Below are 23,159 nucleotides of genomic sequence, written 5' to 3'. Positions count from 1 at the left end.
CGGGCAGACAAAGCCTTGTGAGTGAATTTGGTAGAAGCAAACTGAAAGAAGCCTCCCGTATATATGTATGTGTATATATATATATGAGTGTGTGTGTAGGTGTGTGGGTGCGCGCGTGTGTGTGAGTGTGTGTGTGTGGGTGGGTGCGCGCGTGTGTGTGAGTGTGTGTGTGTGTGTTTGTATATCTGTGTTTGTTCCCCCAACATTGCTTGACAACTGATGCTGGTGTGTTTAGGTCCCCGTAACTTATCGGTTCGGCAAAAGAGACCGATAGAATAAGTACTAGGCTTACAACGAATAAGTCCTGGGGTCGATTTATTTGCTCGACTAAAGGCGGTGCTCCAGTATAGCTGCAGTCAAATGACTGAAACAAGTAAAATAAAAGAGTTAAAGAGAAAAAGAGATCACTTTAGAATAAAGACCTGTATATTATAAATAACATATATTGTGCATTTCAGTTGATTTATAGGCAAAATATTCCAAATTAAAATTTTGGTACTTTTTGAGCAAAATTTGATACTTTGATACTGGCAGTTTCATCAAAAGAAGTTTGACAGATCTGATTGAATGAAGAAATTTACAGAGTGCAACGAAAGGATAGCGGAACGTTTAAGCACATTAATTGAAAACCACACAGAACTCCCAGGTTCGTTGACCAGAGGCAAAATAATGTTGTGCCAGGAAGAAGCATCAACGGAAAACACTGTCGACAACTTCAAACTAATAACTTGTCTGTCCATCATGTGAAAGCTGTTAAGAGGAATACTATATATAAATCAAAGGCAGAACAAAAAGAACATAACAGGTGGAATCGAAGAAAACACAACATGCCAAAAATAGACGATAACATAACATGAGTGATACCATAGACAATAACATAAAAAGATGTAAACAGGACGGAATCAAGATAGACGGGCCATTCGCAGCAAAGTTCCTCATCAGTCGGTTTCTTAAAGGTCATTATAGATTCGCACCGCTTTAATACCGAGACTATTCGAATCCAACAAGGTGCCAGGGACTTAAAGGAAAAGCATTAAGCCTCCAGGAAAATCAAACGAATGTATACATCAACAAAACAAAAGCAGAGAAAATGATGGTACATTACAATACGAAAATATAAATAACAGAGAGGGTCTCTCTACTATCGGACGAATGTAACATTATAAAAACTGCAAGTGCAACAGAAACAGAATTATACATTTAAAATGGACAGGCGCCTTTCAGCTATACAATAGAAGAAAAATAATTGTCATATATATTTCTTTATTGCCCTCAAGGGGCTAAACATAGAGGGGACAAACAAGGACAGACAAAGGGATTAAGTCGATTACATCGACCCCAGTGCGAAACTGGTACTTTGTTTATCGACCCCGAAACGATGAAAGGTAAAGTCGACCTCGGCGGAATTTGAACTCAGAACGTAGCGGCAGAGGAAATACCGCTAAGCATTTCGCCCGACGTGCTAACGATTCTGCCAGTTCGCCGCCTTAAAAGGTTAGGTTTTTTTAATTATTCCGACGCTCTAACGATTCTGCCAGTTTCTCGTCAAATAATTGTCGTATAAATAAATAACAAAAACGCTCTTATGTATGTGTATAAGCATGTATGTATGTTTCGCAGAATATTACGAGACTGAAAACAGCATCGCACTCCAGTATCTGCTTTGGCATGTATTCTATGATTGGTTGTCCCGCTTTGTACCAAGCAATTTATAATGTACTGGGTTCTTTTTTTGGGTGGGGATACAGTATTGAGGGATGTGGTTTCTGTCAGATGCTCAGAGGTATGATAACGGACAGGAACGAGTGTCTTGATGTAGGAGAGATATTTTGCTACCCCTAATGAAAACGAAGGAAGAAATTATGGTGATGAGGAATTAAGGGTTATCCTCAAGGAACAAGCAAGAATAGAGACAGAAATTCAGAAAGTGTAGGCAAGTAATGGTAAGTTAGCAACTCTGTGAAAAGAGAATGACAAATGGTTAGTGATGGAGACAGAGGTGGATCCGGTGAGTGTGGAAAACGTGCAAGCATTGTCAAGGCTGAATATCAGTTGTGGGGGGATGAAGGGATTAGGAGAGGATGAGTGAAGAGAAGGAGGAGGAGGAGGAGGAGGAGAAGATAAGTGATAGAACCAAGTAAAGATGGTGGAAAGCAATAGTATAATGAAACCGGGGATAGATGAGATGTAGGGTGGTTTTATGATGTATGGGGCTTTCGGAGTCTGAGTTCAGCAGGACGTAGGGATGGAAGTTGCGTATATGTGTGTTTGTGTGTGTTATGTATATATGGGTGTATGTGATGTCACGTGCGTGTGTATATTTCAAGAATGTGTTAAATGTTATTTGTCAGTATACAATAATAGTGTAACATCTTTTCTTTTATAGGATTTAAACTGTTGTTTTATGGAAACAAGATTATTAATGTTATGCTGTTCTGCATATCTCAAACTGTCTTATATTAATAAAGTCTAAAAGGGGTTCCAATTTTTATATATTTCTTACATATTTATGCCTTAATATCATTGCGCGTCTTGGTAAAACTTAGTTAATCAGAATAAAAATGTTGGGAAAGAAACTCACGCTTTAAACAATTGTACTTATTATCAGAAATGCGTAGCTGTATGTTCGGACAACTCACTTTGAATGAAATTGTAATTTAAATAGTGTATATCAGAATGTAATCTTCAGCAATCCTGCTATTATTTTACTTAAAATTTTAACAATCATTTTACTTACGCTTTTGACAATATGGCTCTTTAAATCCAGGTAAGCATCCATTTTTACATTCCGTAAAGTTTCTGAACTGACAGTCACTAAGGTGTTTACAGTTACATTGGTATTTCTGGACTTTCCCAAACGAGTCAACTTTCTCATAATCTTTACAACTGTCTGAAAACAAATCATACATCAACATTATTAAAACATTTCTTTGAGTAATTCTCTTAATACATAATATTGATTCGTTAATATTAGATAGTATCTAATTTATATAAAAAGCTATAGATTAAGATAGCGTTATGATTTATACACTGTAAAGAGCATTAGCAATTTCAGTGATGAGAAATGAATTAATCCGTATATTAGGATCGGTTGGCAAACAGTTTGCTTCTACGCTGCTCCATTGTCTGCCCTGAACATTAATTTATTATATATCGCATAATTTCGGTGTAAGACATACAACACAATTGATTAGTGATTAAAACAACAGATTCTCAAGTTTATTTACGCATATATTTTCTTCACATCTATTGACGCATTTTTAATGCCATTGTTGTTATTTAGCCATCACTCAGCATTCATTCCGTGGACCAATGATCAAAGATTTTACACCCATGTCTATCTTGTTTCCACTTTATCCAGTGTGTTTCTTTCTCAGAACAATGAGAAAATGGGTGCCTTTAACCATTGCAGACTTTCAGGTTTTTCATTTTTATCATATATTCTTGAATTATTGAAGTTTGCAAATATTTGTGAGTCCTTCCATTTGGTATATTTTCTCACTGAAAAGCCGCTGGGAAGTACCTAGTAGTACTGGGATAATTTAAAGATATAACATTCATAGAAGAGAATACACACACGTATATATTTTTAAAGTTTTGTTGAGAACTTGACATTGCAGAAAACAACTTGTCAACTTTTACTGCGTGGAGAATAAATCTTTCACAATGTTCAAAACTGAGGTCCATTATAAATTTTATACTCTAAAATGCACACTTATATTCATAAGCAGGTATATATATATATATTATATACATGAAACAAATGGAAAACAAGAGATACACCATACAGCGACCCTTCATCAGTTATCGGCCGTTTCTCTCTCTCTTTCTCACTCTATCTATCTGTCTATATATATATATATATATATAGCCGACAACTGATGAAGGGTCGCTCTTTATGTTGTTTGTCTTGTTTTCCATTTGTTTCTTTTGTTGTCCGCAAAAAAGTTCATATTCCGTGTATTCGTATTTCGGATATTTTGTTGTTTACGTTTTGTGACGTCCTGTGCCCACATATGTATATATATATATACATGTAAGTATTTATATATACGTATGTATATATGCATCATATATATATATATATATATATATAATTATTTATATTATTATAAGATTGAACACCACGCATCTTTTTCCAACAAAGTTTTATCTATCTATATACATACATATATATATGTGTGTGTGTATAACCAGATTTTAGTGTTGCATCGAGCTGTACCGATATAATATAGGATAAATACAGTACCAATAGCAATAATGCGTGGATGAAATTTATAAGCATTTAATACATCGCTACACACGCTTCCACAAATCACATGCCTCCTAAGACCGCCGTCCGTATTCCTGACACGATTACAGTGTAGTTCATGATATTCGTGGACCTCGGGTAAATCACGTCCATGGATTCATTTCTTCAGGTGATATAACATTAATAGATGTTTAACAAAGGGCTGTTTATCCCTTTTAACCAGTACGAAGGTTCATTAATTTATGTGGCTATTTAGGTGTGTATTTGTGTGTGTGGAGGAGGGACGAAGTGCTGGAAAGAGAGGGAGGAACGGCAGTTATATGGGGATGGCGGTGTGTCTGGTGATGTTGGGCTTATTTTGCTATTCCGTCTGTACATTCCTTTGTTCGATCTCATTTATGGCATCACTATCTTCAATGAAGTCTGAAGTAAACAGGTCAGTCGTTACAGCCACTACAGCCATCAGCTGTTGGAGTTCGTTGCCCGAATTGATAAATAATTTTTTCTTAGAGTGACCTTTTATTTGTTTCTGCTATTACAGTTGTATATTGTTTAACATCTAACCATTGGTTTCTTCTTTCCTTGTTCTCTAATATACTAAGGGTGGTTGATGTTATTTCGTTCCAAAATGCATTTTTCTTTCAAATTCAGAAACAATGTTTTGCGTCTATGTTTATCTGATGTGATCACCTCGGAGTGTCTATTTGTGTATTTATCACGTTTTTTCTGAGTGCAATGATTTCCTGAGTTTCTTCAAGGCATAAATTGCATCGGGACATCACGAGTGTGCAACTGTTACATGTGTATAAATATATATATAATATATAATATATATATATATATATATATATATATATATATATATATATATATATATATATATGTGATGATACAGGTGACATTCCCATCACTTAATGAAATTTAAGTAAATCAGAAAAAGAATAAAGTTTAGTATTGGGTATGATATAAAAATTATCAGATGAATGCTATAAACAGAAACATGTTAACTATGTTAACTTCATCTGCTTTTTAGTTGGTTTTTTTTTTCATAACAAAAGGCATCCATTTTGAAATATTTCAAATTTTTTATTTTTTCCATATTTAAAATTCATATTATTAGTTATATATTTTCTTAAAAGTATGTAGCCTTTGATAAAACTTTCCTAATGACTTCTGCCTAAAATTGATTAATCATAGTTATCAATTGATACATATTTTCTCTTGCTCTAAGTCATTCTCTGTTTTCTTATAGAATACGCATCGTGGTCCTCTTTGTCTTCTTTACTGTGATGGTAATTTACAGAACGGAATCAGTATTTCAAGCATGTGTGTACATGATCACATACAGATAATTGCATATAATAGCACTCACAATGCAATAAGAAACCGCACTCTATTGAAGGAATCTAAAACTATTACAGGATGATGGAACATACAAAATATGAGAGTAAAAGCTGTATCATATTATTCTATTAAATGATATAAAATAACACTAATACTACTAAACTTACCGGTTTTCTGTAACAATTTACTTTTGTTCTACAGTAATACGATCCCCTTGTATATGCGACGCAATCTCCTTTGGTTATATCACATTGGGCTTTAATATAAAGAAAAATAGAATTTTTATTTTTAAGAAAACATCAAGTGAGATACCTTAGAAATCTAGTGGAATATGAAAATATCATATTCATATCTTTCTCGGCAATAAAAATGACACAAATCAAAACATTTGTTAGTGAAAATAAAAATGAAGGGAAAGCTTTTCAGCGAAAATACAGACCGAAACTTTATTGCCGGGATCGTAATAATGTTATGATATTATAATCATATAAACTATATAAAATCATGAGGTCTGTGTAATAAAATACAGTAGATAGTGATTGGCTTGAGGTTTAGAGCTGGAGTAAAGAGTAATACATGTAGGAGAGGGATTTTTATAGCAATGAGCTTAGAGCAGTTCTAGCAGGCTTAGTTTATTATTGAGCATTAGGTAGATATTGGAATTTTTGCATTCGATAAAGAATAGAGAACGTTTATGTTAAATGCAAAGTAAAATGTGTTCATACTAGTGTATAATTAAAATGATAATTTCGAAAAATTAATAAAATTAGTATCATATAATGGAAATGTTTCGTTTAATAGTAAAGTACTTAGGCAGTTTAGAGGCATTACCATGGGAGTAATTATTGACCTTGTTTTAGCCGACTTGTACTTTCTTAGAGATTTAGAAAAAGAAAACATTAAGTCTAGTTAGGCAGCTTAGTGCCTGTCGTAGATATAAAGATGATATTTTCGTTCCAAATTATAATTTCTGAAATGTGTCAAGGCCGACAGGAAGCGTTGCTGCTTTCTAGGGCTAAATAGCAGTGGTGTGATTCCCTTCATGGGACTGTCACATTAAGTTGACAGTATACAACTACTCCATCGTACCACTACTGCTTATATCTCTCTGAGATATTTAGAAATGTAATATTTCTAAGAATGATTATTATTTTACAGTTTACCATTGGGAGTTTGAGACTAGCATAATTAGTAAGAATGTTAATGAGATTAATTATGTGGATTATTCGGTTGAGATATGCTACAGATCTATATTTACTTATGTATACAATAAGATTAGCAAGATCAAGTGTCAAGTCACAACGATTCATTACACTAACAGTTCAACGCCAAATAGACGGACATCGAGTGTTTGCAGTGCAAATAACAAGACATCAAAAAATATTTCAAAGCTTGATCTTATTTAGTAGTTATGTCTCTGTCTGATGCTAATATCTGGTAGTTCGTTTCCATGTTGCTTGCTATTGCTTTCTATTGTTGAAATTTGTGATGACTATGCAGCTTCTTAGGTAATATCGCATTCTATGTCCAGATAATTTGTGGAGTTAGTTATAAGGTTAGTTATCATTATATATACGTTACGAGGAGCGTTCATTTACGGTTTTCTCTGACCCCCTTCCCGCTACTGCAGGAAACGGAACTTATACATGTATAATCATTCGTCTCTACATGTCACATTGTAAATTGCACCGTTCCACTAGCATTCATTTATCTTTTACGGCTGCTGAAGTGGACCAAGGTGTTATAGTGGAGGCAGTTTTCATTGACGAGGTTCTTATACTTGAAAGGTCTTACACCAAAAGAGACTTTCAATGAAATTAAAGAAGTTTATGGTGACGATTCACCATCATTCAACTTAGTCAAGCTCCAGCATCACTAGTTCCAATGTGGTCGGACATCGGTGGAAACTTCTCCTGTTCCTGAACGACCGCATTCCGCCATTGATGACGATATCATAAGGTGGATTCCGCTATTTTGGAGGATGGCCGCATAACTATTCGGTAACTCGCTCAAGAAGTGAAGATAAGTATAGGGTCCGCGGACAAAATCATTCACAGCAATTTGCACATGCGGAGGTTGTCTGCTCGATGGAGTCCCCGGATGCTCACACCTTTTCAGAAGCAGGAACGAGTCAAGTGCTCCCAGACAATTTTGGCAATGTGCCAAGAAAACGAGTAGGCTTTTTTCAACAGACTTATCACACAGGATGAAACATGAGTCAATCACTGATCCTGATACTAAAGTCCAGTTGAAGCAATGGAAGCATGATAACTCACCCCCTCCAAAGAAGGCGCGTGCCCAACTCTCAGCAAGCAAGAAGATACTCACAGTTTTGGGGACCAGCGCAGAATAGTGATGATGCATTTTCTGGAAAAGAGCACCACTTACTCGATGAGAGACATATAGATGGTCTCGAAGAAGACAATAAAACTATTGTTTACATGATAGATGGGAAAAAAGGCAATCTACAACAGAATAAAGGCAACGCCACAGAAGAACGACAGCGACATTAGTTGCAACCTTTAAAAGGCTGAACATTGGAAATTGAATCAAGAAACGAAAAATGTGAATGAAATTCTGAAACACACCATAACAAAGAACATCACAGAAACAAATAATTTGATCAAGTATTGTTGTAGCAGAAAATGTGGGTGTTGATGTCAAGAAAAAGAAATATATTGGGAGTGACAAAAGAAAAGATCCATGGTAGAATATAAGCGGGATTTGATATGCTCTCGAAGTACATTTCTGTGTTAGACCGAAACGAATGGGGGAGCATCAAAGCGAACAAAAATACAGGGCACTGAACAGAAAGTATGGGTATTGAAAGAAAGAGCTTGAAATTGGTAATGGAGACACTGAAACAGCGTCTCGTTGTGCAAAGAAAAACGAAGCAATACCAGCAGAATAGCTTATTTCTGTGTAGATCAGAAGAGATTCTACAAAGAAATAAATGGAGAGTGTACAGATGAAAAGATGATACTATATAACATTGAAAGTCAAAGGTTGTGGTGTGACATCTGGAGCAAAGACAAGGAGCACAAGAAGGATGCTAAATGGTTGCAAAAACTGAAGCAAACAGTAGTGTGTCCACAACAGGCAGATCTAGTCATTTCAGTTAGGGAAGTGAAGAAGATCAACAAAAACATAGGCAACTTGAAGGCCCCAGGTGCAGATGGGGTTCAAGGCTACTTGATCAAAAGCTTAGTGAATGTCATACACGAATAGCTGCACAAATTAACAGCTTGTTAATTGCCGACCATGTAATACCAGAGTGGTTGCAATGGGTAGAATAGTGCTGTGTTTGAAAAACATCGTAAAAGGCAAAACGGTAGACAATTAGAGGCCGATATCCTGCATGCTCCATATGTGGAAATTATTGACTGGAATAGACGCAGAGTCAACATACGAACATCTGGAAAAAATGGAGTCCTGCTACATGAGCAGAAGGGTTGCAAGCGTAAGTGCAGAGGTAACAAGGATCAACTCCTGGTAGACAAAATAGCCTGCAAGAGGAAGAAAACTAACTTACCCATGTCATAGATCTATTATCGTAAGGTATGCCATATGATCCCACATTCTTGGATTATGGAATGTATGAACCTATTTGGTATTGCATCGAATGTTGAACGTTTGCTTGGAAAAAGTATAGCGAAGTGGAGAACGGAACTGACAGCATACAGAAGTTTAGGGAAATAGAAATCAGGCATCTTCCAAGGGAACTTCCTGTCCCCACTGATCTTTGTAATGTGCATGATACCACTAACACTGATTCCGAGGAAAGCAAAGGCTGTGTACGTTATTCAAGAGCCTCCAACAAAGAGTCAACCCCTTCATATTCATGGATGACCTCAAACTTTATGATAAAGCTGAATCCTAAATCAGTTCCCTTGTTGATACGGTGTATACTGTCAGTGTATCAGAATGTGTTTGTCTTGAAGAGAAGCAAAATTAAGTGTACGGATGGGCTAGCGGTACCGTTGGGAGAGCTTATGTAACAGATAGAAGAGACGGGCTATAAGTACTTGGGGATATTGGAAATGGATAAATTAATGGAGAAAGAAATGACAGAAAAATTTAAGGTGGTGTACTTGCGCAAACTGAGACTAATCCTTAAATCAAAATTAAACTTACGGAATACGATTGATGCTATCAACATCTGGGCGGTTTCACTCCTTAGATATGGAGCAGGAGTAATCGTATCGGCTGTAGACGAACTAAACAGTATAGACAAAATGACAAGAAAGTTGCTAACTAGATATGGAATACTCCACCCAAAAAATGACAGAGATAGTCTTTATGCACCAAGAATAAGAGGGGGAAAAGAACTGATTGGATGCGAACACAGCATTAGAGCAGAAGAAAACAACATGATATGTAAAACATGCCACAGAACTGCTATTCTTGGAAGTAAAAAGACCAGGCTTGTGTAGGATGGAAGATAAAGCACTGTACAAGCACTTGAGAATGAATGAAACTGAAAATAGATGGATAAAGAAAGGAATGTATGAACAATTTCAATGGGATGTTGAAGATAAGACAGAAAGAGAAAAAAGATGGATGATTAAAACTGATTTTAAGAACCATTTACATCAAATGCAGAATAGATAGCACATCAGAAAGTGGAAAGTGCAGAATTTGCGGACAAAATGGTGAAACCGTATGGAATACTACCAGTGAATGTACACCACTAGTCCAGAAAAAAATATTAGAGACGTCATGCTCTTTGCTTAGTTTTTCCTTGGGGACGGCCAGATTGGAGCAATCTTAAGATTAATCAGCCGAAATTGCGAGGATGATCCAGTTCTTGACTGAAGATAAAGGCTTCGATTGACCCGTCCGTGTTTTTTATTGTATCGTCTATCTGGATGTTTTGTCGTCCCCTTTTGTATCACCTAGTTGTCCGAATGCTTTGCGTTCTGTCCCATTGTCCCCATTTTGCATTTTATTATATTTATTATATATAATATATATATATATATATATATATTATATATATATATATATATATACTAGCAGCATAGCCCGGCGTTGCCCGGGTATGTAAGAGACCGTAGTTGGCAACGATTAATCCCGATCTAGTCCTTTCCCTCTAGGGAACGAAGGCGCATGTGTAGGTTGCAATGTCTTCTCTTCACTCGAATACTTATGTGTATTCAACGTTCCAAGCTGTCCCTTTGGGCGAAAACATGAATACATCATTGCGCCTCCCAACGCGTGAACAGCCCACGTAGAGTTGACCGTGGGCGAAGCACTGTTCGCCCAAATGTAACCCAGCGACTTGTAGCGCTTGGCCTTGGGATTTATTGATGGACATTGCGAAGCAGAGTTTAACATGAAACTGAAGACACCTGAAGTGGATTGGTAGGTCAGCGCCCGACGGTTGAAGGTGTATGCGTGGAATTAAGATGTCCTCTTCCTTCCCACAACCGGTAAGTATTGTGGCCGTTATTAAATGTGGTGCCAAATGTTTCACAACCAGGCGTTTGCCGTTGCACTGTTTAGGTGGAACCAAATTCCTGATGAGCATAATGGGCGCACCGACTTTTAACTTCAGGATGTGTGGCGGCAGGCCTGGCAGTTCAAGTGAATTCAGGAATTCAACAGGATAATCGGCAAGCTCGGCGTGGTCTGCTGTCCTATCTATAGATTTGTAGACGTGGACATCACCAGGAATAGCTTCAAGTAGCTAACTAATAAAACCGAATAGCTTCAAGTGCACTCGACCCATACGATGAGTTTGCATCTGCGCAGAATGTCGGCCTGTTCTGAGTTCTTGGCGATGTTGCATATAGGTGACTCAGACTTTGCCAGATCGAGCGGAAGTCTGAAGGCAGAGTGGGCGTTCTGCTACCCGGAAGCAACGTGGCCACGATACCAGAGGAAGCTACAGCCAGGGCAATGTCCATGTTGCGTCTGACCACCGCCAAAATTAGTTTCGTGACGAAGGTTTTGCCAGTGCCGCCAGGTGCGTCAAGGAAGTAAATCCCCCCACGTTGCTGTCTGACAGAGTCTACGATGGTGTTGTAGACTATGCGCTGGTCTGGAAGCAGTCGTGGTTCATTATCTTGGACGTACTGGTGCAGTAGGAAGTTTCGCGTAACAATTCAGCATACATAACATTAGCGTGTTCAGGTGTGGGTGGTGGAAGGATGTACTCCATTAAAGCAGAGCCACCCATATCGATGACAGCGTCATCGAGTTGAATAAGCACAAAATTGTAAATGAAGTTGGCGAACGTGATCTCGAAGGAAGGGCAGTGTTGCTGAGCCGTACGTAAGAAGTCCTGCGACATGTCATCCCTGTATTTCATCCAGAGACTTAGTGGGTCACTAAGCTGACAGTTTTGAAGGATTACGGAAAGATGTCGTAGGGCCGAAGGCGTTTGTAGTAAAGCGCCCTCTGCCATAGTGGCGTCCCACTGGGAGTCATCCTCTAGAAGGCCAAGTCTCATACATGCTTCCCTGAAGGTGTCGCACAGAACCCCATTGACGGTACGTATATTGCTGGAACCTGTTGTAGAAGGAGACGGAAGTAGAAGCATTCTTGCTGGTTTGGTGGGATATTGTAAACTCGTCCCAGGCAGGAGTCAAACTTGACGCCTGGGAAGCCTTCGACGTTTTGGCCGGATTTCTGTCGAACCCAGGTGTTGTTAGACCACACGAAGTACGATGGGACCTATGTGTACAAAAGCGTTCGAGCGAAGTCATCACGTTGGCATAATTTGAAGAAACCGGTCGACGTTGTGTCTTTAGGGTTGGTGGCTACCTTGCGCAGCAGTTTGCTCTGTGAAGTAAATGCGCTGTCCATTTTCCAAGTGTACAGCAAGCTGCACCACAGCCGGGTATCTCTGATGGAGCGGAAAGCCGTAAATGTGCCAAAACGCTTCCTTGCTGCTGAGGTACCGGCCTGCCAAATAATTGGACACTTCGTCGCGACTGGTGGTCCTCTGGATGCTGAACATGGCAGCATCGCTACCCTTGTTGATATATTTGCAGACATATTATATTAACCCGATGGACCTGCAGAACTCAACGTTGACGTGGATTTGAATATCTTCAACAGGAGAGGACAGTAGGGGACGATGTAGCTGTTGTCCACTTAATGTCGCCCAACCGTAATCGTCGGCCTCCATTGGCTGGACTCCTTCGTTTGTACAGCTGATACCCATCGCCGCCTGTTTGAGTCTCCAAAGTGAACCGTTTAGGGAACCCCTTTGAGCAGGCTAATCCGTTTTTGCAGCATGGTGTGTTGGCGTAACTTGGTCCACAGGGCCCGTGTACCATGGTAGTGCGGACAATTTCGTACAGTTCGGGGTCCTCATCGGGGTCAGGAATCTCAGCGGAATGAATTTGTCAATGTCATTAGTTCGATTTTATTAGTTAGCCAAATTAAGATGTGAGCATGTGGCAAACCCCTCTTTTGCCACTCGACCGAAAGCATGTGGCACCTGCATGCCCATGCCCGGAAAATTGACCCTTAACTATCAAATCAATCCATTTTTGCCCAATTCAGACAGAAGCCCTAGCAACGATGTCGTGTCGATGAGTGTGAAACTGACACAGGCCCTGGGAGGAGTTCTCGCGAGTGATTTCGTCGCAGTTCGCATGATTGTACGTACAGGTGATAAAGAGGTTGCATTGATTTGTTCGACTAAAGGCTGTGCTCAAGCACAGAAATAATATATATATATATATGTATATATATATATAGATATATGTATTATATATATATATATGTATATATATATATATATATGCACAATGTGTGTGTATGTGTGTGTGTGTGTGTGTGATGTGTGTGTGTGTTTGTGTGATACTTAACAATTTCATAGGTTTCCATAGAACAGAGTTGACAGCCTACTCTACTATTTCTATAAGGTTTTGCCCTTCTAACTATATCCCATTTTAGGTTGTATCCTATATTATTTGAACCACACGATCTCATGTTCCTAAGATTCATATCTACATCTTTATCTGTATATTTACCTTCTCTAAGATGTTATTAATTGATTTGAAAACTTTTATATTATTGGAAAACTTATATAAAATTAGCTGAAGATTACTCAGCATCTTAAATCTGCTGTAATATTTACAGCTTTTAATAAAATGTTGTAGTATGAAACAATTGTACTAAATTACCGGATCCATTCTTGTTGCTAACTCCAAAGTCTTTTCTGTCTTTTCTTGTGTTCTTTGTCGCTCCTCAGTTCTTCTGCTCGTTAATTGACATGGGACTTTGATGTTTCCGTATTGTAAATTCTGCTTGCTTTCTCTGTATTTAGAAGTCAAGAAGGCTCCATGGAAATGAAAACTGTTTTGTATCTGTGATATTTGCAGTTAACTTGTGTGTATTTGAAAAATTAGACATTTGCTTTTCTCTCAATTAAAGTTATCTCATGCATGTATCTGAGCATATCGAAATTGTCTAATTGAGATACGTTTATTTTTTTGTCTCTCGTCATCTATCCTAGAAGAGCGCATGCTCGAAACATTGAAAACTCCTTTCAATTTGTTTGCTTTTTTATCTCGTCTTCTTGTCCCATAGATATATATATATATAAGGGTGGTATGTAGAAAAAATAAGCACATTCTAAGATGTAAAGCAGTATATATTAAAAGTGGAGAAAGCTGGTTTACAGGATTACCATGGGTTCCCTTCCATTAAGGGTATAGCTTTATGACGTATCTTCAGATCCCAAAACATGTTGACCTAAGACCTCTTCTAAATATGGAGGGGGGAAAACCGCGTTACCAAGGTAAACAGTAGGGGATTACCTCTCTTTGCCATTGGATATTTATTTCTGGCTGTGCCGCCATCTTGTGGGCTCGAAACAGCAGCAGGAATTTCCTAAAATGTAAAGATGGCCTGAAAATCTCCGTTCTATAGTTAAGGATGTTCCCTGCTTCGAGCGAGTCTTTTAGGATTCTCGCGCAATTACCGAAGCGCAAGAGGAGCGTGACGTCTAAGAAGTCCGTTGCTGTGAGGTTGGCTGCTATGGTGAACTTCAAACCCATGGTGGCAAACGTGCTGATTAAGTCTTTCCTAAGCCTATCTAGTGTATGCCCGCTTGCTCCCCAATAGATAGCCAAGGCGTCGTTTCTGCAGAGGACAAAGAGGAAAGAGGGGAACTTATTCCCAAGGGTATCCTCGATATACAACCCAATCAGGTCGCATACTTCAGCGCTGTTGTAGGTTCCCATCGCTACGTCAAAGAGCCCGTGGGGTCGGATTGCTAGACCCATGCCGAACCTTTGTTGAACATCACTGTTCTTCTGGTATGCATAATAATTTCTACATCGCTGTCTCTAATACTCGTGAAACCCCTAGCGAAAGAAAACGCCTTGGTCAGAAGCCCTAAGTCAGCAGGTATTGGGTTTTAAGATACGCCCCAAAGCTAAACCCTTTATGGACGGAAACACAGAATTTTTACGCTACTGGCATATAGAAACTTGTTTGACGTTGGCAAAAGTGTATTGATTCTGGTGTTTATTTCAATTAATAAAGTTTTATTTGAGCCGAGATATGTCCATCTGAATTTAAAAGTTAAAAACCGCAAGAACTTTCTTGATAACCTAATATTTCTATAGATTTACGTTGATACGATTAGAGAAAATATTACAAAACAATTTAGATATAGCTGAAGGTCCCTGACGGAAGATGTGAGCACTGGACACTTGCCTGTCATGGAGTAAGGACACAAGTTTTCACTGTTTTATCCTTTAAACAACCGGAAAAGCAGTGCACATAAGCCTTCAGCGAGATCTCGTTACTGAAGGGACACGGAAGAAGGAAAGCATCTTCAAACTGATTGTCTGGTCAAAACACCTTTAAGAGTGGACACGGCTTATGAAATTCAAGTTGCCGTATGGAGTTTTAAAGCCATGTTTTGTGTTAAATTAAGCAACGAAGTAGGCCGTAGCAGGATTTGAACTCCAGAAAAGATAGAACCGGAACAGTCAACGCAACATCCGGACTCTACGTTCATAAAATTCGGCAGGAGTATCGCATAGGATTGGTACTTTCATTATGAACTCCATAGAGAGAGATGCAAACAGGATATGTTAATATAAGCGAGCTATAGAGTAAATTTGGGAGGCCTTTTAATGTGTGCGGTGGAGAGGAGATTGTATGTGCGTGTGCGGATGTGTATGCGACTGTTTGAGTGTATGTATTTGAATGTGTGTGCTTGAAGGAAATGTTAACCATTTTCCATACTTTCTCGAGGTAAGCAAATGGAATAAACAGTTGTATCTAAGGACAAAAGTCGTGTTAACTGTATGTTTGCATGTATATATATAATATATATATATATATATATATATATATTATATAATATATATATATATATATGTATATATATATATATATATATATGTATTATATATACACCACACACATATATATATATTCGTATTTATAGTGAAGGCGCATGACTCAGTGTTTAGAGCGTCAAGCGTGAGGTTGTGAGCTCGAATCCCGGACCGGGCTGCGTGTTGTGTTCTTGAGCAAGACCTAAGTTTTTTTAAAGCTGCATAAAAAATTTTAAAACATAAATCAATTAAAGAAAAGAATGATTATATCTATAGAAGGAATGCTTATACTGGTAAAGGCGAGTGGTTCGATACCAGGCAGCAGGTTGTGTCCTTAGGCAAGACACTTTATTCTTCATGTTGCTCCAGTCAACTCATCTGGTATAAATGAGTAGTCTTGTGTTTCAAAGGGCCTGTCTTGTAACATTCTATTTATCGCTGAATCTCCTGCGCGTTAATTTCACGAGCAGGCTGTTCCGTTGAGCGGATGGACTGGAACATTCGCTGTCGTTTACCGACGGATTTTAGTTTCTAAATCTACACCGACAGGCACACAATTACTGATAGATCTTTAAAAGTAAATAAGAAAACGACGAGCAAACCCAGGCGTGACTGTGTCGTAAGAAGCCTGCTTCTTAACCACATGGCTCCGCGTTCAGTTCCACTGCGCGGCAACCTTGGACAGGTGTCTTCTGCTGTAGCCTTATATATATATATATATATATATATATATATATATATATATATATATATATATATATATATATATGTGTGTGTGTGTGTGTGTGTGTATATACGATGGCTAATTTCAGTTACGGCAACCAAATCCACTCACAGGATGGATTTGGTTGCCGTAACTGAAATTAGCCCATCGTATACACACACACACACACACACACACACATATATATGTATATATATATATATATATATATATTATATATATATATATATATATATATATAAAGTTAATCCAAACAAGAAAGCACAAAAAAACACAACAACGTGAGGACTTGGAACAAATATAGTATTATTGGATGCTCAGGAGAGAAGGAAAGAAGGAGGGTTCAACGTTTCGAACGGAGCTCTTCGTCGGAAACATAGGAGAAGGAAAGATCCAGAGAAGGGAAGACAGAGGAAAAAAATCGCCAGCGGTACACACGAGGTCACATTTTGAATATATAATGTAACAAACGTGGAAAAAAGCAATTCCTTCAGTGGGATGTAAAACAACCAATTCACCAGCAGTTGAATAGCACAGATTTAGGGGAATTACTATAAATTACAATTAATAAATTAAATAGAGAAATACATTTCACAATTTTATTTACATTATAATATAATATAGTTTCCATAAATTGTATGATAACATCACATAAAAAAAAAATGATGCCAACAATATATTTCGACTTATATACAATATTTGATCCATAAACAATACCTATCTATGTATATAAGTCACTTCAGGGCATTGGTTCAAAAAGACAAAAGGAATTCTATGTGCAATGACTGTTAAGTAGCAAATTACTGGTTCTAAATCGCTATATTATCATAGAGTACGCATTGACAATTCAAATATATAAACGAACAACGAAGTTTAAACGGATAAAAGAAGTATGGAAGTTTACAACGGCCAAAATGTTTTTTATACTTCCAATAATATTAATCTAAATGTATTTAAGTCCCTGTTCATTTTTGATAAAATATAATACTAACAACGTATACATAAACACATAAAATATCAAATTTTGACTTAATTATTTCCAGTATATCAACTAACTATTTATTTGTGTTACTTTTATGTATTCATGATCACCCAAAGAAAACAAATATCAATTATAAATAATGCTAATATAATATTAACCATGGGATTGGCACTTACATAGCATTCAGGTAAAAGTATATATTTATAAATAAAGAAACGATTACAAAATCCAAAAATATATACCAGAAATATGGCATTATTGCAATTATTCATTTATCATCATTATTATTATTATCATTAATTCATAAATTAAAATTTATTAATAAATTTATAATCATTTAATATAATTAAGATAGCGTATTTAAAATTAATATTAAACTACGAATATAAATATTATTTAACAGCCAGTAGAAATATTAGATATTAATTTTAGATATGCTATCTTAATTATACCAAATGATTATACATTTATAAACAAATTTTAATTTCTGAATATATTAATTAATGATAATAATAGTAACAATAATAAATGAATAATTGTAATAATGCCATACTTTGATCAAAACATTTATTTCCAAGTACGTATTTCTGGTTTTTTAAATAGATATTATATTTAATAAATATATAAATTTTTACTTGAATAGAAAGATTATGTATATTTTTTCCCCTCTGATAAACTAAGTAATTTAGTATATATTATTTGCGTTTTACTGAGTTTTCCGTTCTGTTGAATATGTAAATAAGGACAATTATCGGTTAGTTGTTTTTAGGTGGGGGTTTTTTTGTGCTGAAAAAAGGATATTTATTATATATTCTTTTCTACTCTAGGGAGAATGCCCGAAATTTTGGGGGAGGGAGCCTGTCGATTAGATCGAGTCCAGTACGCAACTGGTACTAAATTTATCGACTCGGCAGAATTTCAAGTCAGGACATAAAGACAGACGAAATATTTATTACGCAGGCGGGGCTTATTAACATAGCGGGGACAAACAAGGACAGTCAAAGGAGTTGAGTCGATTACATCGACCATAGTGCGTAACTGGTACTTAATTTATCGACCCCGAAAGGATGAAGGGCAGAGTCGACGTCGGCGGAATTTGAACTCAGAACGTAGCGGCAGACGAAATACCTATTTCCTTACTACCCACAAGGGGCTAAACACAGAGAGGACAAACAAGGACAAACAAACGGATTAAGTCGATTATATCGACCCAGTGTGTAACTGGTACTTATTTAATCGACCCCGAAAGGATGAAAGGCAAATTCGACCTCGGCGGAATTTGAACTCAGAACTGAAACGAACTTAACGTGTGAGGTGAATATCCTCGTGGACTTTTGGGGTGCACAAAGCAATCTCTCACTAGCCGTTACTTTAATAATCCAGAATTCTACAAGTCAGAAACAACAAGACGCAGACGTGAAATATATATAACTACTTTATTCTCTTTCTTGTTGACAATAACAATAAGTGTGTTATCTGATGTCCTTGATTCTGGGCGCGCAAGGCTGAAAGTTCATAGATTGTAATATTTACAATGTCCAGCCGATGAAAACAGAAAGGGTCCAAGATGGCGTCGAACAATGGAGACGATGTTGGTCTGCAACAATTTTGGTTAAAAGTCTTCGGCCAAAGGACTGCTAGAATCTAATCCTGACGGAGAGAATATATGCGTGACCGTCGCCGTCAATCGCTGGGTCCCAAGTCATTGGCTTGCTGGACGCTGGTAGTCAACGTCTTACGACCCCCTTGCCTCGCTAACTGCTACGTAGGCAATAGGGTCGTGCTACCGGTGGTTCGCGCATGCGCGAGAGGGCCCTTCCTTTCTGTGCCTTGGTAAAGGTACCAACACGCGCGAAATACAAATGGAAGGCGCGCGCGCGCGCACCGTTGTCGGATCACTACAGAACGTAACGGCAGACGAAATACCGCTAAACATTTCACCCGGCGTGCTAACGTTTCTACCAGCTCACCGCCTTAGTAAGTGTAAATGTTGATAACCTAATATAAAGTGCACGCATCAACGATGAAGCTTATGTGGCCCAGAAGATGTGCACATGACTCTTTCTTGCATTCCAATCAGCAATCCTGATATCTTCCTTCAATCTTTACATTTTGTACATATCACATTCTAGTGTCTGCGTTCTCCTTACACAAAGTAAAAATCTATGAGAATTGCAACACACCAGAAGACAAATAGATAAAATGAAAACAACATGAACCGACAGGCCTCGATTCCTTTAACGACAGAATTTATTCTCTACAACACCATCATGACTATTTTCGCATAATAACTAAATCTTGTTCCCCATGTCATTCACACGCAACGAAATTTAAGCTAACATCACAGAATAGCATTGTGACACGTGTTAGTTACCTCCCTTAAAGCTGCTTCATTGAACAGTATCCCGAAAGAAATCACTGGTAAAGATCGCGTGGAAATCAAAAAATACCGCAAATAATGTCAAATACCTCAGCAAATAATTCCCTACGTCCTGAAACATGAATTAATCATACATACGTACATGCATACATACATGCATACATACATACATATATATGCGTATATATGTATATGTATATGTATATATATATATATATATATATATGTGTGTGTGTGTGTGTGTAGTATGCATATATGGATATATATATATATATAATATATATATATGTATATATATATATATATATATATATATATTATATATAATATATATATATATATATATATAAATATATATATATAAATATATATATGCGCAATAGAATAGGCACAGCAAGAGCACTTACGAGGACGAAAAGTGTCGCTGAGGAGGTCACAGATATGTGACAAAAGATAACCGGTCTATATAAACGACTTTTGCTGGTCGTTTATATAGATTATAGAGAGGAGCGGGGCCAAGACAGTGCCCTGACGGACACCACTGGTGACTTTTTGGGTCTTGAGTGGATTACATTGACCACAACATGTTGTATTCTGTTCACCAGGAAATACTCAAACCACTGTAGAAGTTCTCCACGGATTCCAACAATTCTCAATTTTAACAGTAGGATATCATGGTCAAATCTGTCGAACGCTTTACTGAAGTCAAGATGTATGACATCAGAGTTGGAACTTGTTCCCAAGGCTTTAAGTATATCATCGATGTGGTGTAAGAGCTGTGTTAGACAGACCCTGCCGCAGCGAAATCCATGCTGGTTTGAATTTAGGTGTTTGTGACTCGCCCAGGTAGTCAGCTATCCTTGATCTTACCACCCTTTCAAACAATTTAATGATATGGGAGGTGAGTGAGATTGGGCGATAGTTGACTGCGGGGGATCTGTTTCCCTGTTAGAAAACCGGGATAACAGACTGGAATCGAAGCTGATTCGATATATAACCTGAATCTAAAGAATTTCTCCAGCAGTTGGTCAGAGGGACTGCATGTTAGTGTCTACATTCCTTCAGGAGACTAACGCGGAATCCATCAGTTTTTGACGTCATTTATTGCTTCTATGATGTCTGAAGCAGTGAAGGTTATGTCCGAGATTTTACGTTGGGAATCGACTTCGTTTACATCCTTACGTCAATATCAGGGGGATCCCTAAGAGAGTCAGTGTTGTTTCTGCGGTATTTCTGCCATTTTTTTAGCATCGTGTTGGAGAATGCCGTTATCATCGATAAATGAATGGATCAATGGGTGAGACAGCTGTTCTATTCTTATTTGCATATGAATAGAACATTTATGGGTTCTCTCTTTACTCTTTTACTCTTTTACTTATTTCAGTCATTTGACTGCGCCCATGCTGGAGCACCGCCTTTAGTCGAGCAAATCGACCCCAGGATTTGTAAGACCCCAGGCTTACAAATTTGTACGTACTAGGCTTCTTTGTAAGCCTAGTACTTATTCTATCGGTCTATTTTGTCGAACCGCTATGTTACGGGGACGTAAACACACCAGCATCGGTTGTCAAGCGATGTTGGGGGACAAACACAGACACACAAACATATACACAAACATACATACATATATATATATATATATATATATATATACGACGGGCTTCTTTCAGTTTCCGTTTACCAAATCCACTCACAAGGCTTTGGTCGGCCCGATGCTATAGTAGAAGACACTTGCCCAAGGTGCCACGTAGCAGGACTGAACCCGGAACCATGTGGCTGGTAAGCAGGCTACTTACCACACAGCCACTCCTGCGCTTGTTTGATTTCTTTTTTTTTTATTAACCACTGTTCCTCTGCAGCTCCTTCGTTTTCAATGGAGGTTTTTATGTCGGTCTGCAGATGAAGTTTATCCAACTCCAGCCTTTTCATTGTTGTTGAATGTGGATGTTGTATGTGTGAGCATTTTTTAAAACTCACAAGGCATTGGTCGGCCCGAGGCTATAGCAGAAGACACTTGCCCAATATGCCACGCAGTGGGACTGAACCCGGAACCACTCCTGCGCCTATATATATATATATATATCGTATTGTATTATATTATATTATATTATAACACATTATGTTATGTTACACCTACTCATACATATGTATGTACATTTTCACTAAACTGCAGCCATGTTAATGGTCCGGCTTAACAGGTTTATAGATATTTATGCCAAACTCTGAACTTTGGGGGTTCATTTAAAATATTCTTTTCAGTCATGTATGTATTGTAGTAAGTTTCTATTAACTCAACGCTAGGATATGGGACATGAGCACACAAAAGACGCATTTTAGTTGGGCGGTAAATCAGTAACGGTCTTAGAGAAATGTCCAAAGATAAACACACATACATAAACAGATATATACATGTATATTTGTATGCATATATATCTATCTATCTCTCTCCCTCTCTCTCAGACACACTCTCTCTATGTCTGTATATGTATATATAAATATATATATATATATATATAAATTAATATATTAATATTAGGGAATAAATCCAAACTTACAGGGAAATATTAGATTTAGGATTAAATCCAATTTTACAGTATAAATATATTATATTATATTATATTATATTATATTATATTAGAGATAAAACCACTATTAGGCAAATCAAAGAGTGAAAAACATAAGCCAATACATAAAATAAATTTAAAATAAAAAGTTAAAATTCAAAAAATTTAAATTTAAAAAATTTTAATAATTTTATAATTTTAAATTTTTTTTAAATTTTAACTTTTATATTTTTAATCATTTTATGTATTGGCTTATGTTTTTCACTGTTTGATTTGCCTAAATAGTGGTTTTTTATCTCTATTTAATATAATATATGTATATATATATATATATATATATCTATATATATATATATATATATAGTATATATATATATATATATATATATATATATATAATATATATAATTTGTATATATACACACATATATATATGTACATACATACTTACATATATTTATATATAATAAACCTTTACAATAAATAAATAACGTGAAATACACGAAGGACGAAACAAAAAGACAAACGGGTCATTCAAAGCCTTCATTCTTCAGTCAGAAACTGATCCCTCGCAGATTTCGGTTGTTTTTATATTAGGTT

General features: G+C 37.0%; 1 protein-coding gene across 3 annotated transcripts in view; it reads right to left on the bottom strand.

The window, feature by feature from the left end:
* Positions 1-1,569: 1,569 nt before the first annotated feature.
* LOC118761882 overlaps positions 1,570-23,159 on the bottom strand; it is a 23,164-nt gene continuing 1,574 nt past the window's right edge. For 2 of the 3 annotated variants that reach the window (XR_004997709.1, XM_036500054.1), the window contains exons 2-3: positions 5,764-5,852; positions 1,570-2,890 (exon numbers count right to left, since the gene is read on the bottom strand). Coding sequence is in view for 2 of the 3 variants with exons in the window: in XM_036500054.1 (XP_036355947.1) it covers positions 2,672-2,890; positions 5,764-5,852 (308 nt within the window). In the remaining variant the exon portion in view is untranslated. Of the gene's footprint in view, positions 2,891-5,763; positions 5,853-9,730; positions 9,771-23,159 lie in introns of those variants that run through there. The other variant, XM_036500053.1, reaches the window with a different exon arrangement.

Source organism: Octopus sinensis, unplaced genomic scaffold, assembly GCF_006345805.1.
Source record: "Octopus sinensis unplaced genomic scaffold, ASM634580v1 Contig18323, whole genome shotgun sequence".
Taxonomy (NCBI): domain Eukaryota; kingdom Metazoa; phylum Mollusca; class Cephalopoda; order Octopoda; family Octopodidae; genus Octopus; species Octopus sinensis.
The sequence above is the reverse complement of the archived record's forward strand: the minus strand, read 5'-3'. Positions and strand labels throughout refer to the sequence as shown.